Here is an 11,521-nt window from a genome sequence, read left to right as displayed (position 1 = left end):
TGCTACAGAACAGACAGCTGTGTACAACTCATACACATTGTCGAGGTGGTCGACGTGAGTCAGATTAGAACATATCTGTGATGATTCCAGAGAGTTGGGTTGGAGGGCTGGAACAAAACAAGATGGGATATTCTTTCATGTTCTTTGTTCATAAATACTTCAAAATAATGAGTTTACGTCAAAACATTATGTTGTGAATGATCATCTGTCTCGCACCAACATAATGCCAATGTAAGCTTTTGACCAGCATTCAATGTTTACATGTAATAATTGCTTGATCAAGGTGCTCAAGGCACTCAAAGTGAAAAGTGTTTGTATTTTGTTAGTTTGTCGTTTAACGCAGCACTCAGCAATATTCCAGCTATGTGGTGGTGGTCTGTAAATAATCGAATCTGGAGTCTCTCCACCCGGTCCCGTTAGTCGCCTCTTAAGTGAAAAATGTAGAGTAAATTATTTTCAACGTTAAGGATTGACTGTCATAGTGTGTGTTTGTTCTTTTAACGCTGCACTCAGTTATATTCCAGTTATGTTGCGGTAGTCTGTAAAGCAGCAAGACAATCCACTGAATCAGTGATCAACAGCAAGGGGATCGATCTAAGCAAATGGGATACGGTGATAGGTGTCAAGCAAGCAGGAAGCCTAACCACCTGATCATATATTTCTCCTCATATATTTCTCCTGAAAAATGCAGAGTGAATTATTTTCCAGGTTAAAGATTGCAGTCCGAGCCTACTGTGACCCGGACTGGTACGGGTCTGCGTGTGAGAAATATTGCAAGGCCACTCCTGACCACAGTCACTACACTTGCCACCCCATACAGGAGCTAAAACGTGTTTTGAAGGTATGCTCGGAAAGCTGGTGTGAGCGTTGTTGTGAACTATTTTTTAGACCTTAACAAGCTTGAGAAAGACCAATTGACACGTTACTTTTAATTGAACAAAGTTTGTGTTATTAGAAATGGATGCTCGAAATTGATGAATCAAATCTCCCGGCTAATCACGTATCCGCCATTGAGTTTCGATCAGACACAAATACAATTGTCGATTGTTCTATACTGGGCTATGGACTAAATTTCCCAGTTATGACAGAGGTTTTTGTCCTGTATTGTATAACGATCCTTCCACTGTAAAGTGTGGGCAAAGTATACATTGAAACTCGGTTATCCAGTCGTCACTATTTAAAGTGACTGTTTTAAGTGTTAAAGTGATTATTGAATCACTGGTGAGCCATTTACATATTCAGATGTACATCTGACAGTCATTATCCAGCGAGATATCGGACCGTCGGTAAACGGTAAAAAGGGTTAAATCCAACAGTAACCGATGGCAAGAGATCTGTAAATTGCTTACAAGTCGTGTAAAAATATCTGTTCATTGATGGGGTTTTTTTTGCTACATAATTTCTAAAATTTGTTTAGGAAAACTATGTGAAAACATCATCAACCAGTGTGCACTGGAGCCTTGTCTGAACGGAGGGACGTGTGACGGAAACGAATCGGACTTCAAGTGCGCATGCCCAGTTGAGTGGACTGGAGATACATGTGCAGATAAGGTTAATTTCTGTGACAGCTCCCCTTGTAAAATGGGCCAGTGTACACCGGATCTATCGACGGCAGCTCGGTTCAAGTGTGACTGTGATTTTCCTTGGGTAGGGGAGAGATGCAACCAAAGGGTTGGTGAGTGAGATAGTTTCTTCTATACACTTCCCTTAAATTCATGTATGTTATTATAGTGTTTTAATTCTAATATATATAGTTTGGAATTAATTTGTGAAATCAGTAAATAACACCAGAAGATCATCTAACAATTAACAAAATAAACTACCGGGCAAAAGAAACGATACCAAGTCGAAATCACTGATATTACAAAACGACAGGCACGTCCTTTGTGAAAAAGGACAGTGACTTTAATAGCAGTTGTATGGACAACATGCACTCAGTCATGTAATTGGAGTAGAAACAATAACAAGTACATTCAATCACTGTATAAATGAAGGAATGAAGTGTCCAGTATTCGATCACAGATGTAAACAAACCAACACACGTGGTCAGTATCTGGTATGTCCACCGTGGGCATCAATGCAAGCTCTAACTACGATGTGTTAAGAACGTCAGACGCCGTATACCTTCGGCAGGGATCCTTCGCCATTCCTCTTGAAGAGCTAATCAAGCTGACGTCGGTTTCCAGGAACAAGGGCTCTAGCACGAATCTGACGATCCATATGGTCCCACAAGTGTTCAATTGGTGACATGTCAAGAGGCACATTGACGTTGTTTCTCTGTAGAAATGACAATACGTGCTGTATGAGCAACAGCGTTGTCCTGGAACATGATCCGGTTACGGCGTTGACGTAGGAATGGTAGCGCAACCGGACACAGAATTTGATCAATGCATCGTTGAGCAGTGAGATTACCATCCGCCACAACAAGATCTGTCTTCATATCGTAACATATGCCGCCCCAAACCATGACACCAAACGCCACTTCCTGTACACAACAACGTTGCACACGTTCTCCACGGCGTCTGTTGACACGAGCCCTGCCATCATTCCTGAACAGCTGGAACCTGCTTTCACCTTAGAACACCACTCTCTGCCACTGTATGTTTTGCCACTGGCGAACCGTGTGTGCCCATCGCAGACCACGGTAGGGTCTGTAGGCGCGGATACCGTATTGTCTGAGTTGTCATGCTGCTGTTCTTTAACTGATAGGATGTCCAAGCCCAGTCGCTGCTGATGACGTCACAGGTAAGAAATGGTTTCTCAGGTAGCGGGTCATCAGCCTCGTGATGGTTAGACGTGTACTGCCCAAGGTCGCTGCAACATGTGCATGAGTGGCACCCATCTGTGCCATTCCAATAGCTCTCTCTGGATTCCTGCGATAATCGAGTCATGGTCGCTGAAGTTGACTTGAAGATCTGATGTTGAGGAAGGTTTGTGTGCACTGTTATACTCCAAAGATGCACGTGCTTCATGCAATCCGTTCACGAGATTTTCGTGTTTCACGACCCGTTGCAGTGATACTGTTCGCCCAAACACAACATGTTTCATAACAGATGTTAGGGAAGCGTTGTGGTGATTATTTTAAGCTCATAACTACTTACCAAAGTTGATTTCGAGTCCAAATTAAATTTTGGTATCGTTGCTTTTGCCCGTTAGTTTATTTTGAACGACATACGACGTTTACGTAATACAATACAGCAAAATTCGTGAGAAATACTTGGCAGCATCAAAATGAATATATCAGACAATAATTAAGAAGTTACAGCAATCACTGATGTCCAGTACTTTTCGAACATTAACGTCTTGAATTAGGGGTCTCACACATTCCCTAGAAAGGGGCACATCACACAGGTACTTCAGCACAGCCGTCAGCTGCTGGGATGGTGTGTGACCACACACACATCCAAGGGAGGTTACGTATATTATACGGTCGCCTAAGTCACTTTGCCACTCACTGTCACAAGAATTTACGTTACAATATGCGAACAATGAAGACAACGGGCGATATCAACATAACTCAAAGGTGACATGTGTTTGATTTTCATTCTGGAGAAAACAGACTGGTTGCTGTATCCTGCCAGGGTACTGAGTCAGATGTATGCCGTGTGCTTTTTGTGTGACAAAAAAATCTGTTGATGATGAGTGTGCGAGTGAGTTTAATTTTACGTCGCTTTTAGCTATATTTCAAAACTATTTCGAACCCGTCTTCGGCGTGACGAGCGATCGAGGAAACCACTAGGCTACTCCCACCACCCTTTTGATCATGAACGTGAACACATTTCATTTGACAATTTAGCCAGTAAACATCTTGTAAATTATCATTTCATCCGTTCTTTTGGTCGTCAATTTGTGATTTTTTATAAATGAATTTTTATTTTTTTACTTTGCACTCAGATATTATCAACATTACACTCCTTGGTGAGATTGATCATACAAAGTAGAGGTGACCTGGCTGATGGCTTCAACAGACTCATCACACGGAACTCGAGGGAATTCCAGGAAAGGTGGCTGTCATATTTACAACCAAGGCACAGAGAGAAAACAAGTAAGTCACAAGCAGAATGATGTTGGCCAGTACAAGACCACTTGACTCTACAATGACTTTGATATTTAAATCTCCCGTCGTGCAGTTAAGGTAAAAATCATTAACAAGTTTGTGTTTCGTGTACCTTTCAGTTATACTACTACGCACGTACAACTCTACTCTGCTGTGGAAAACGGATCCTTTCTAGACAGTGATTCATTAGCTAGAATCTTCGAATCCAACCCCGATGAAATCATCAATGAATATCTGCCTCTTCCGTTGTACCCTCCCCGAAAAGAAGAGAAGGCAACCTTGAAGGTGACCCCTATGGTGCCAACAGTGGTGGCCGATGTCTTATTACTGTTTGTGTAACAATGTAATAACATTATTGGCTATAGTACGGTACCTGATATATCATTTGTTGCCTTTGCATGTTTGTTGGATGTGTGTAACGCTACATTCAGCAATATTCGGCGGTCTCTTGCCCTCGGGGCAGTGATGTATGCTGTCTGTATTAAGAGGAAGGTTGCTTGAAACTATTTTCTTACCAGTTACGCATGTTTATTGTATTGTTTTTGTCATTTGTGAACGCGTCATTCAGCCATAGTCCAGCCATATGACGACAGTCTCAAGCTGTCGAGTCAGTGATGAACGTTGTCACGCTTGCCAAGAAGTAAAGGTTCCTTGGAGCTAATGCTACTAAACTTAAGCTTTAAAAGCACACTGCAATCTTATTCTCGCGTATGTATGGTAAAACATACTTGGAAGAGACGATTTCAGATTACTACAGGTCAATATGGGCGTGTTTCAGAGTCCACATGACGACTGGGACACAAACCAATATGTGTCGGCCATTCTACCTCCTGTAGGACTTGTCCTGATGTCTGTACTACTTCTCGTGGCTTTCTGCATCTGGAGAAGATCGTAAGTGGTACATGGCGAACTCATTAATTAAACATACTGCCTTGTATTGGGAGAGGTATCAAGGACGACAGCCACTCCGAAGAACGTACATTCTAGCAATCGGACTAAATACTTTTCCTCAAGGCATACATTATGACCCGACAACTTGAACGGAAATTGCTTTGAAATATACACACTGTTCGAGAAATGATTAGGAAAATACACATGTACTATAAACAGTTTCAGGCCGAAACAGTAAGCTGCTAAATCCAACTTCAGATATCTAGATGCTCAGTTGCAATATACTAGGAGTTTGTTTGGATATTTAGCATTTACGTCAACATTCATTATATTTCTTATTTCCAGGAACAAGACGGAACAATGTAGAGACGACATTCAGCTCGACTCATTTGTGATGGACGTGCCATCCAACCCCCAACCACCAGGTGCAATGACAGGAAATCTCCAGGGGGCAAGCGTATCTCCTGATGGTTACACAAGTCTTCGCTTCCTAGGATCACCCGACACACACTGTGATGAGGCATCCAACGCCCTCCCAGCAACTGAAACTGGGGCCCTTGAATCGGTGAGACCAAGCGGATATCCAGATGGCCACACACGTCTTGGTGACTTCGGAACACTCGATACACGCCGTCATGTTACGTCATACATCCAACCAGTCCCTGAAGACATGACCCTTGACCGGGGGAGTCTGGAGGATGAGGAAGACAATGCAGAGTATGCTGTCATCGATGACAACGAAGCGGAGGACATCTTACAGGAAGACCCATATGAAACGAAAGAGTCTGTCGATGACAAAGATGATGAGAGCATCTCACAGGAAAAAACCTTATGAAAAGATGAATGTGTAGTTTCCTTGGAAGATCTATTAGTCAACCAATGAGAATAATGAAAAGAACATGTATTTTGCTATGTTTGCTGTAGGTAATGTAAGATGTTGATGGATGTCTGCTATAAGGACCGATTTGGGATCGGTATATCAACAGCAAACCAGTATTGTCAGAATAAGATCATAGTTTAATGGTTTCTTGCGCTCAGGGTAACTGGGTTCAAATTCCAATATGAACACATGTTGTTGACATTATATGTAGGATTTTGTACATGTGATCCCGTGATGGTTGGATGCCAAAGAGTAAATTCCAGGATCATATGTTGTGTAACCTGGAATTTAATAGCTTGTGTTGAATCTTTGTTGAATCCCCACATGGGCACAATGTGTGAAGGCCATGAATGCTGTCCAACGACCTAGATATAAATGGGCAAGTGTTAAGAATATCACCTAAATTACATAGATATGAATGTCAGATAATGTTTTCTTTACTGATGCAGATGGACATGAAGACCAGTTTATAAATATGCATGATTACATTATGTTCATATTGTATTAGCTTATGGAGGTTTGACGTTGCCATTGTAGATTAGCGGCCATTTCAGTTTTGCAAATAAAATAATCTTGAAGCTATAAATATTCACTTTCATTCACGAGAATGGTTTCACTTCTCTTATCGACTGCTCTTGACAGGTTTTGGGTATAACATTGGCACATGGGTGTGATGATAACATATCTGTTCGGGAGTGGACGATCACGCCTGATGTGTTCAAATGGTTGCTGTGACGAGATGCTGGCGGGTGACGCCTTTAAAAAGGTCGGGCGTCCATATCGAAATTTTCATTTCACAGCCAACATCATTAATACAACCCCTATTGGCAATAAATGCACGAGGTTTTCGATGCATGCTAAACATGAGTCAGCCGGTGCTTGTCCCAACTAGCAATGAGAGCAGGCCCGAATTCACTGAGAGTGATGGTTGTTTTTTAATTTCACGTACACGTCTGCTAATGACATCAGGATTGAGTGCTCGGGGCCAAGGCATGAGTGAATCAGCGAGTTGGCTATCCATGTATTAGGATTAAGGCATTATGAATGAGTGAGTGAGTATGGGTTTTCGCCGCTTTTAGCAATATTCCACCAATTTCTCGGTGGGTGAAACCAGCAAAGGGATTCAGACATTTTACCCATGTGGGGAATCAAACCCGGGATCTTCGGCGTGACAAGAGAATGATTTAACGACAAGGCAACCCCACCACCTCCATGGCATGAAATAGATGTCTTGCTTTCGGAAGATAATGCCTCAATCATGACACGCTGGTGACGTGTGTTCTTATGTTGAAAGATAAAACATTGCCAAAGTCGTTGTGAAAGTCTTACCACAAGAGGTGCAATGATATTGCCCCGATAGTATATATCTACTTACAAGATGGAGCGCGGTTTGACCAGTCAGTGTTATACGAACCCATACGATTATGAGCCCACTCCAACACGATGATACTGTACGACTTTGACGCCCAGAAGACGTTCAGCAGGACGTAATTAGCCTCGATTCTTTCGGTCAAGGAAATGGAGAGTGAACCTCGATTTCTCAGAAGAATCACTGATCAGTCTTTGACAGTAGTGACATTTACCATACCACCGATACCTCTGATTCCATTGATATGATGTGAGTTGCGGTATGACACCATGCACACTGATGCCATCCTTGCAGGCGAGTTTGCAGTGATGTACTCTAGCAACTGTTATCTGTTGCATGTGGTCCCTTATCTGAGGGGCATTTTGTACCGATTCCCTCAAGCCAACACTCTGCTTATGGCATATTGACACACTCGTAGCAACAATATTTTGACGTCTGCCCACCTTCAACATGCCAGTGGCATGCCAGTAAACGTTCATCACGTTGCTAACGTCGCTTGATCAACAGTTACCTCCTCAGTGCTTAATTGTATATAATAAGATGTCTTTAAACATTGGACTCTAAGAAAACAATACGCTCACAACCCAGTCGATCTGGCAGTATACCCCATGGCTTTCTGAGGTAACATGCTTTGTGACGGTATCAGTGTTGTGCTCGGGATATTGATGTATAAAGAAAAGTCCTTCCCTGAAAAATCTCTTTCTTATATTTTTCTTGTTGAATGTCATTTGGGTTTTTCGCATAGCCTGTCTTAGTCATGAGGGCGCACACTAACACATTCTACTTCAAGTGGTAAATCTGACAGCACCCCTTGCAGGTGCTGTCCGACCTCTCGTGCTGTATTATTGGGAGTGTCGTGTTTACAACCTTCATTTGTTTGGAAATGTTCTGGACACATACATCATTTATTTTCATTGGACACATTGGTGTAGTTTCACATCAAAACAAAACAACCCATACGTTTTGGTGGAGCGTTTCTCATTCATTAAGACAAACATTGGCGCTCTTTTCCTGCACCTCTATCGGGGCGGTGGGGTAGCATAGTGGTAAAGGCGTTCGTTCGTCACGCAGAGGACCCGGGTTCGATAGTCTACATGAGATTGCTGGAATATTGCTAAAAGCGGCGTAAAACTAAACTCACTCACTCACTGCACCCCTATCCTTTAGATGAGGGGGGTACATTACTAATTTCCCATATTCAATTGTTTACAAAAAATTGATTAATGTTAAACAGCTTTGTTGAACTTCACACTTCAACTGTTGTTCCGCAATCATAAAGGCACGCGTTAATATCTTTTTCTTCCGTATCTGTTACCCGTGGTTGATGATTCTTCATCATTCAATGATGTTAAAACTATATAAATGACGCTGAGTATTCACAAAGTGATTCGCGTTTTCATTTTATTTCCGCAGCACTTCAAATTAGAAACTAGAATCGAAACCTGAAACTCGCTTTGTGCCTCAAGCGTTAATAGGACGGTTACGGCCATTGGATAAACCAGACCGTTAAATAAGGCGTTTGCCATTCGATATGCATCAGCCACCTAGGACACAAGTGTAAGCGATACCAATGTGAAGATGAAGACAAGGGAAAGACGTTTGTGTGTGACCGTACTTCTCTGGCTGTTGACAATCAAGGTAGGCATGTAATACATCTCCTAAAATGGCCCAATGACCAGCTAACTCCATAGACTAATCAGAGGAAATAAATCAGATATATCATTGTGTGAATATATTCTTCTCGTGAAGCATTTACTGATAGGCTAAGCCTGCAATAATCTGTTCAGCTGTTAGTGCAGTTCTTTCAAGTTTTTTCTTTAACTGAGTTTATACAATAAATCAATTTTGTGTAGCCTTAAAAGAAACGTATACAATATTCATACGTGGAGTTTCTTTCATTACACTTCTTCAAATATACGCAAGTAAGTTGTGTTCCAAAACTTGGTGTGAACTGATCCTACGCTGATAATCGCAGTGGTATTATCATATTGCATAAGTGTCAGTTTAACTGTTAATGAGGTGAGGTGAAATTGGGTTTAACGTCGTGCTTGAGAACATTTCGCTCATATGACGACGTGCATTCGTGTGTATGTGTATGTGCAGACTTAAGCTGGTTTTATAGTGCTAGCCCACTGAGATACCATGTCGCAGTGAAGCATGCATACCCCACTCAGACACATTATACAGACTCCGAGCTGACCAGTCCTTGTTGTACCCATTAATTCCGAGCGCCAGGCAGGGACCAACAAGTACCATATTTTAACGTCTTTTGGTATGACTCGGTCGGGATATTTTCTTTGATTTACTAATACAGTAGGTTCGACTTTGATATTGTAGATTAGCAGCCATGCCAGTTTGCAAATAAAATAATCTTAAAGCTTTAAATACTCACTGTCATTCACGAGAATGGTTTCACTCCACTTATCGACTGTTCTAGACAGGTTTTTGGTATATAACTGGCACATGGGTGTGATGGTAACATATCTGTTCGGGAGTACATCTAGACGATCACGCCAAATGTGTTCAAATGATTGATGTGACGAGATGATGGCTCGTAAGGTCTTTAAAGAGGTCGGGCGTCCAATTCGAAATTTTATTTTGCAGCCAACGTCATTAATACAACCACTTTTGGGAAGAAATGCACGAGGTCTTCGAGGCATGCTACACATGAGTCAACCAGTGCTTGTCCCGACTAGCAATGAGAGCAGGCCCAAATTCACTGAGAGTGATGGGTGTTTTTTAATTTTACGTACACGTCTGCTAATGACATCAGGACTGAGTGCTTGACATGGCATGATCGAGTGAGTGAGTTTAGTTTTACGCCGCTTTTAGCAATATTCCACCTATATCACGGCGGTGGACACCAGAAAAGAGCTCCACACATTGTAACCATGTGGGGAATCGAACCCTGGTCTTCGTTGTGATGAATGAACAGTTTAACCACGCGGCTACCCCATCGCCCCCATGGCATGAAATGGATGGTTTGCTTTCGGAAGATTCGGCCACAATCATGACATGCTGGTCACGTGTTTTCTTATGATGATAAAACATTGCCGGTAAATAAACCCATATTAGAATGAACCCACCCCAACACAATGATGCTGTGCGACGTTGACGTCCAGAAAACGTTCAGTAAGACGCAATTAGACTCAATTCATTCGGTCAAGGAACCTCGATTTCCCAGAAGAAACAGTGTTCACTTTTTGACAGTACTGACATTCTAAACCCCACACACGCCTCTGATTCAAAAGGACCGCCTCCGTGGTGTAGTGGTTAGAGCGTCCGCCCGTGGAGCGGAAGGTCGCGGGTTCGTTCCCCGGCCGCGTCATACCAAAAGACGTTAAAATATGGTACTTGTTGGTCCTGCCTGGCGCTCGGAATTAATGGGTACAACAAGGACTGGTCGGCTCGGAGTCAGTATAATGTGTCTGAGTGGGGTATTCATGCTTCACTGCGGCATGGTACCTCAGTGAGCTAGCACTATAAAACCAGCTTAAGTCTGGGCTAGTACAAGCAGCCCCACATACACATACACACGCATGCACGTTGATCATATGAGCGAAATATTCTCCAGCGCGACGTTAAACCCAATTTCACCTCACCTCACCTCTGATTCAAAAGACTTGCTGTAAAGTTGTGGTATGACACGTGGGCTGCACGCTGATGCCATCCTTGCAGGCGAGCTTGCACAGTGAGGTACTTTTGAACCGATTCCCTCAATCCATCATTCAGACTAATCCGGGTGGACCTAGAGTTATTGCCCTTGAACGTCCAGAACGTAGTTGATCTTCAACGTTATGTGTTTGTGGTATCACGTCAACACTCTGCTGATGACAGATTGAGACATTTGCAGCGTTTGGGCAACAATATTCTGACGCCTGCCCACAGTCAATATGTCAGTGCACGTAAACGTCCATCACGTTGCTAACGTCGCTTGATCAACACTGTTACCTCCTCAGTGCTTAAATTAAATGTATGTAATAAGATGTCCTTGATCATTAGGCTCCAAGAAAACAATATGCTCACAACCCACTCTATTTGGCAGAATACCCCATGACATTCTGAGGTAACATGTTTTGTGACTGTATCAATGGTGTGCTCGGGAGATTGATGTATTAGGAAAAGTCCTTCCCTGAAAAATCTCTTACTTTAATTTCTTGTTGAATTTTTTTTTGCACAGCATGTCTTAGTCATGAGGGCACACACTAACATATTCAACTTCTAATGGTAAATCTGACAGCACCCCTTGAAGATACTCTTCGACGTCTCATGCTGTAATCATTGGCATAGTGTTTGCAAGGTTAATTTGTTTGGAAATGTTCTT

At 42.4% G+C, this 11,521-nt stretch overlaps 1 protein-coding gene across 1 annotated transcript in view; it reads left to right on the top strand.

The window, feature by feature from the left end:
* Positions 1 to 1,434: 1,434 nt before the first annotated feature.
* Positions 1,435 to 11,521, top strand: part of LOC124252705 — a 38,761-nt gene continuing 28,674 nt past the window's right edge. Inside the window, exon 1 of the mRNA XM_046686359.1 lies at positions 1,435 to 1,675. Coding sequence (XP_046542315.1) covers positions 1,582 to 1,675 — 94 coding nt within the window. The 5' untranslated portion in view covers positions 1,435 to 1,581. The remainder of the gene's footprint in view (positions 1,676 to 11,521) is intronic.

This window comes from Haliotis rubra, unplaced genomic scaffold, assembly GCF_003918875.1.
Source record: "Haliotis rubra isolate DU_JTF1 unplaced genomic scaffold, ASM391887v1 Scf521, whole genome shotgun sequence".
Taxonomy (NCBI): domain Eukaryota; kingdom Metazoa; phylum Mollusca; class Gastropoda; order Lepetellida; family Haliotidae; genus Haliotis; species Haliotis rubra.
This window is presented reverse-complemented; position numbering and strand designations above follow the sequence as displayed.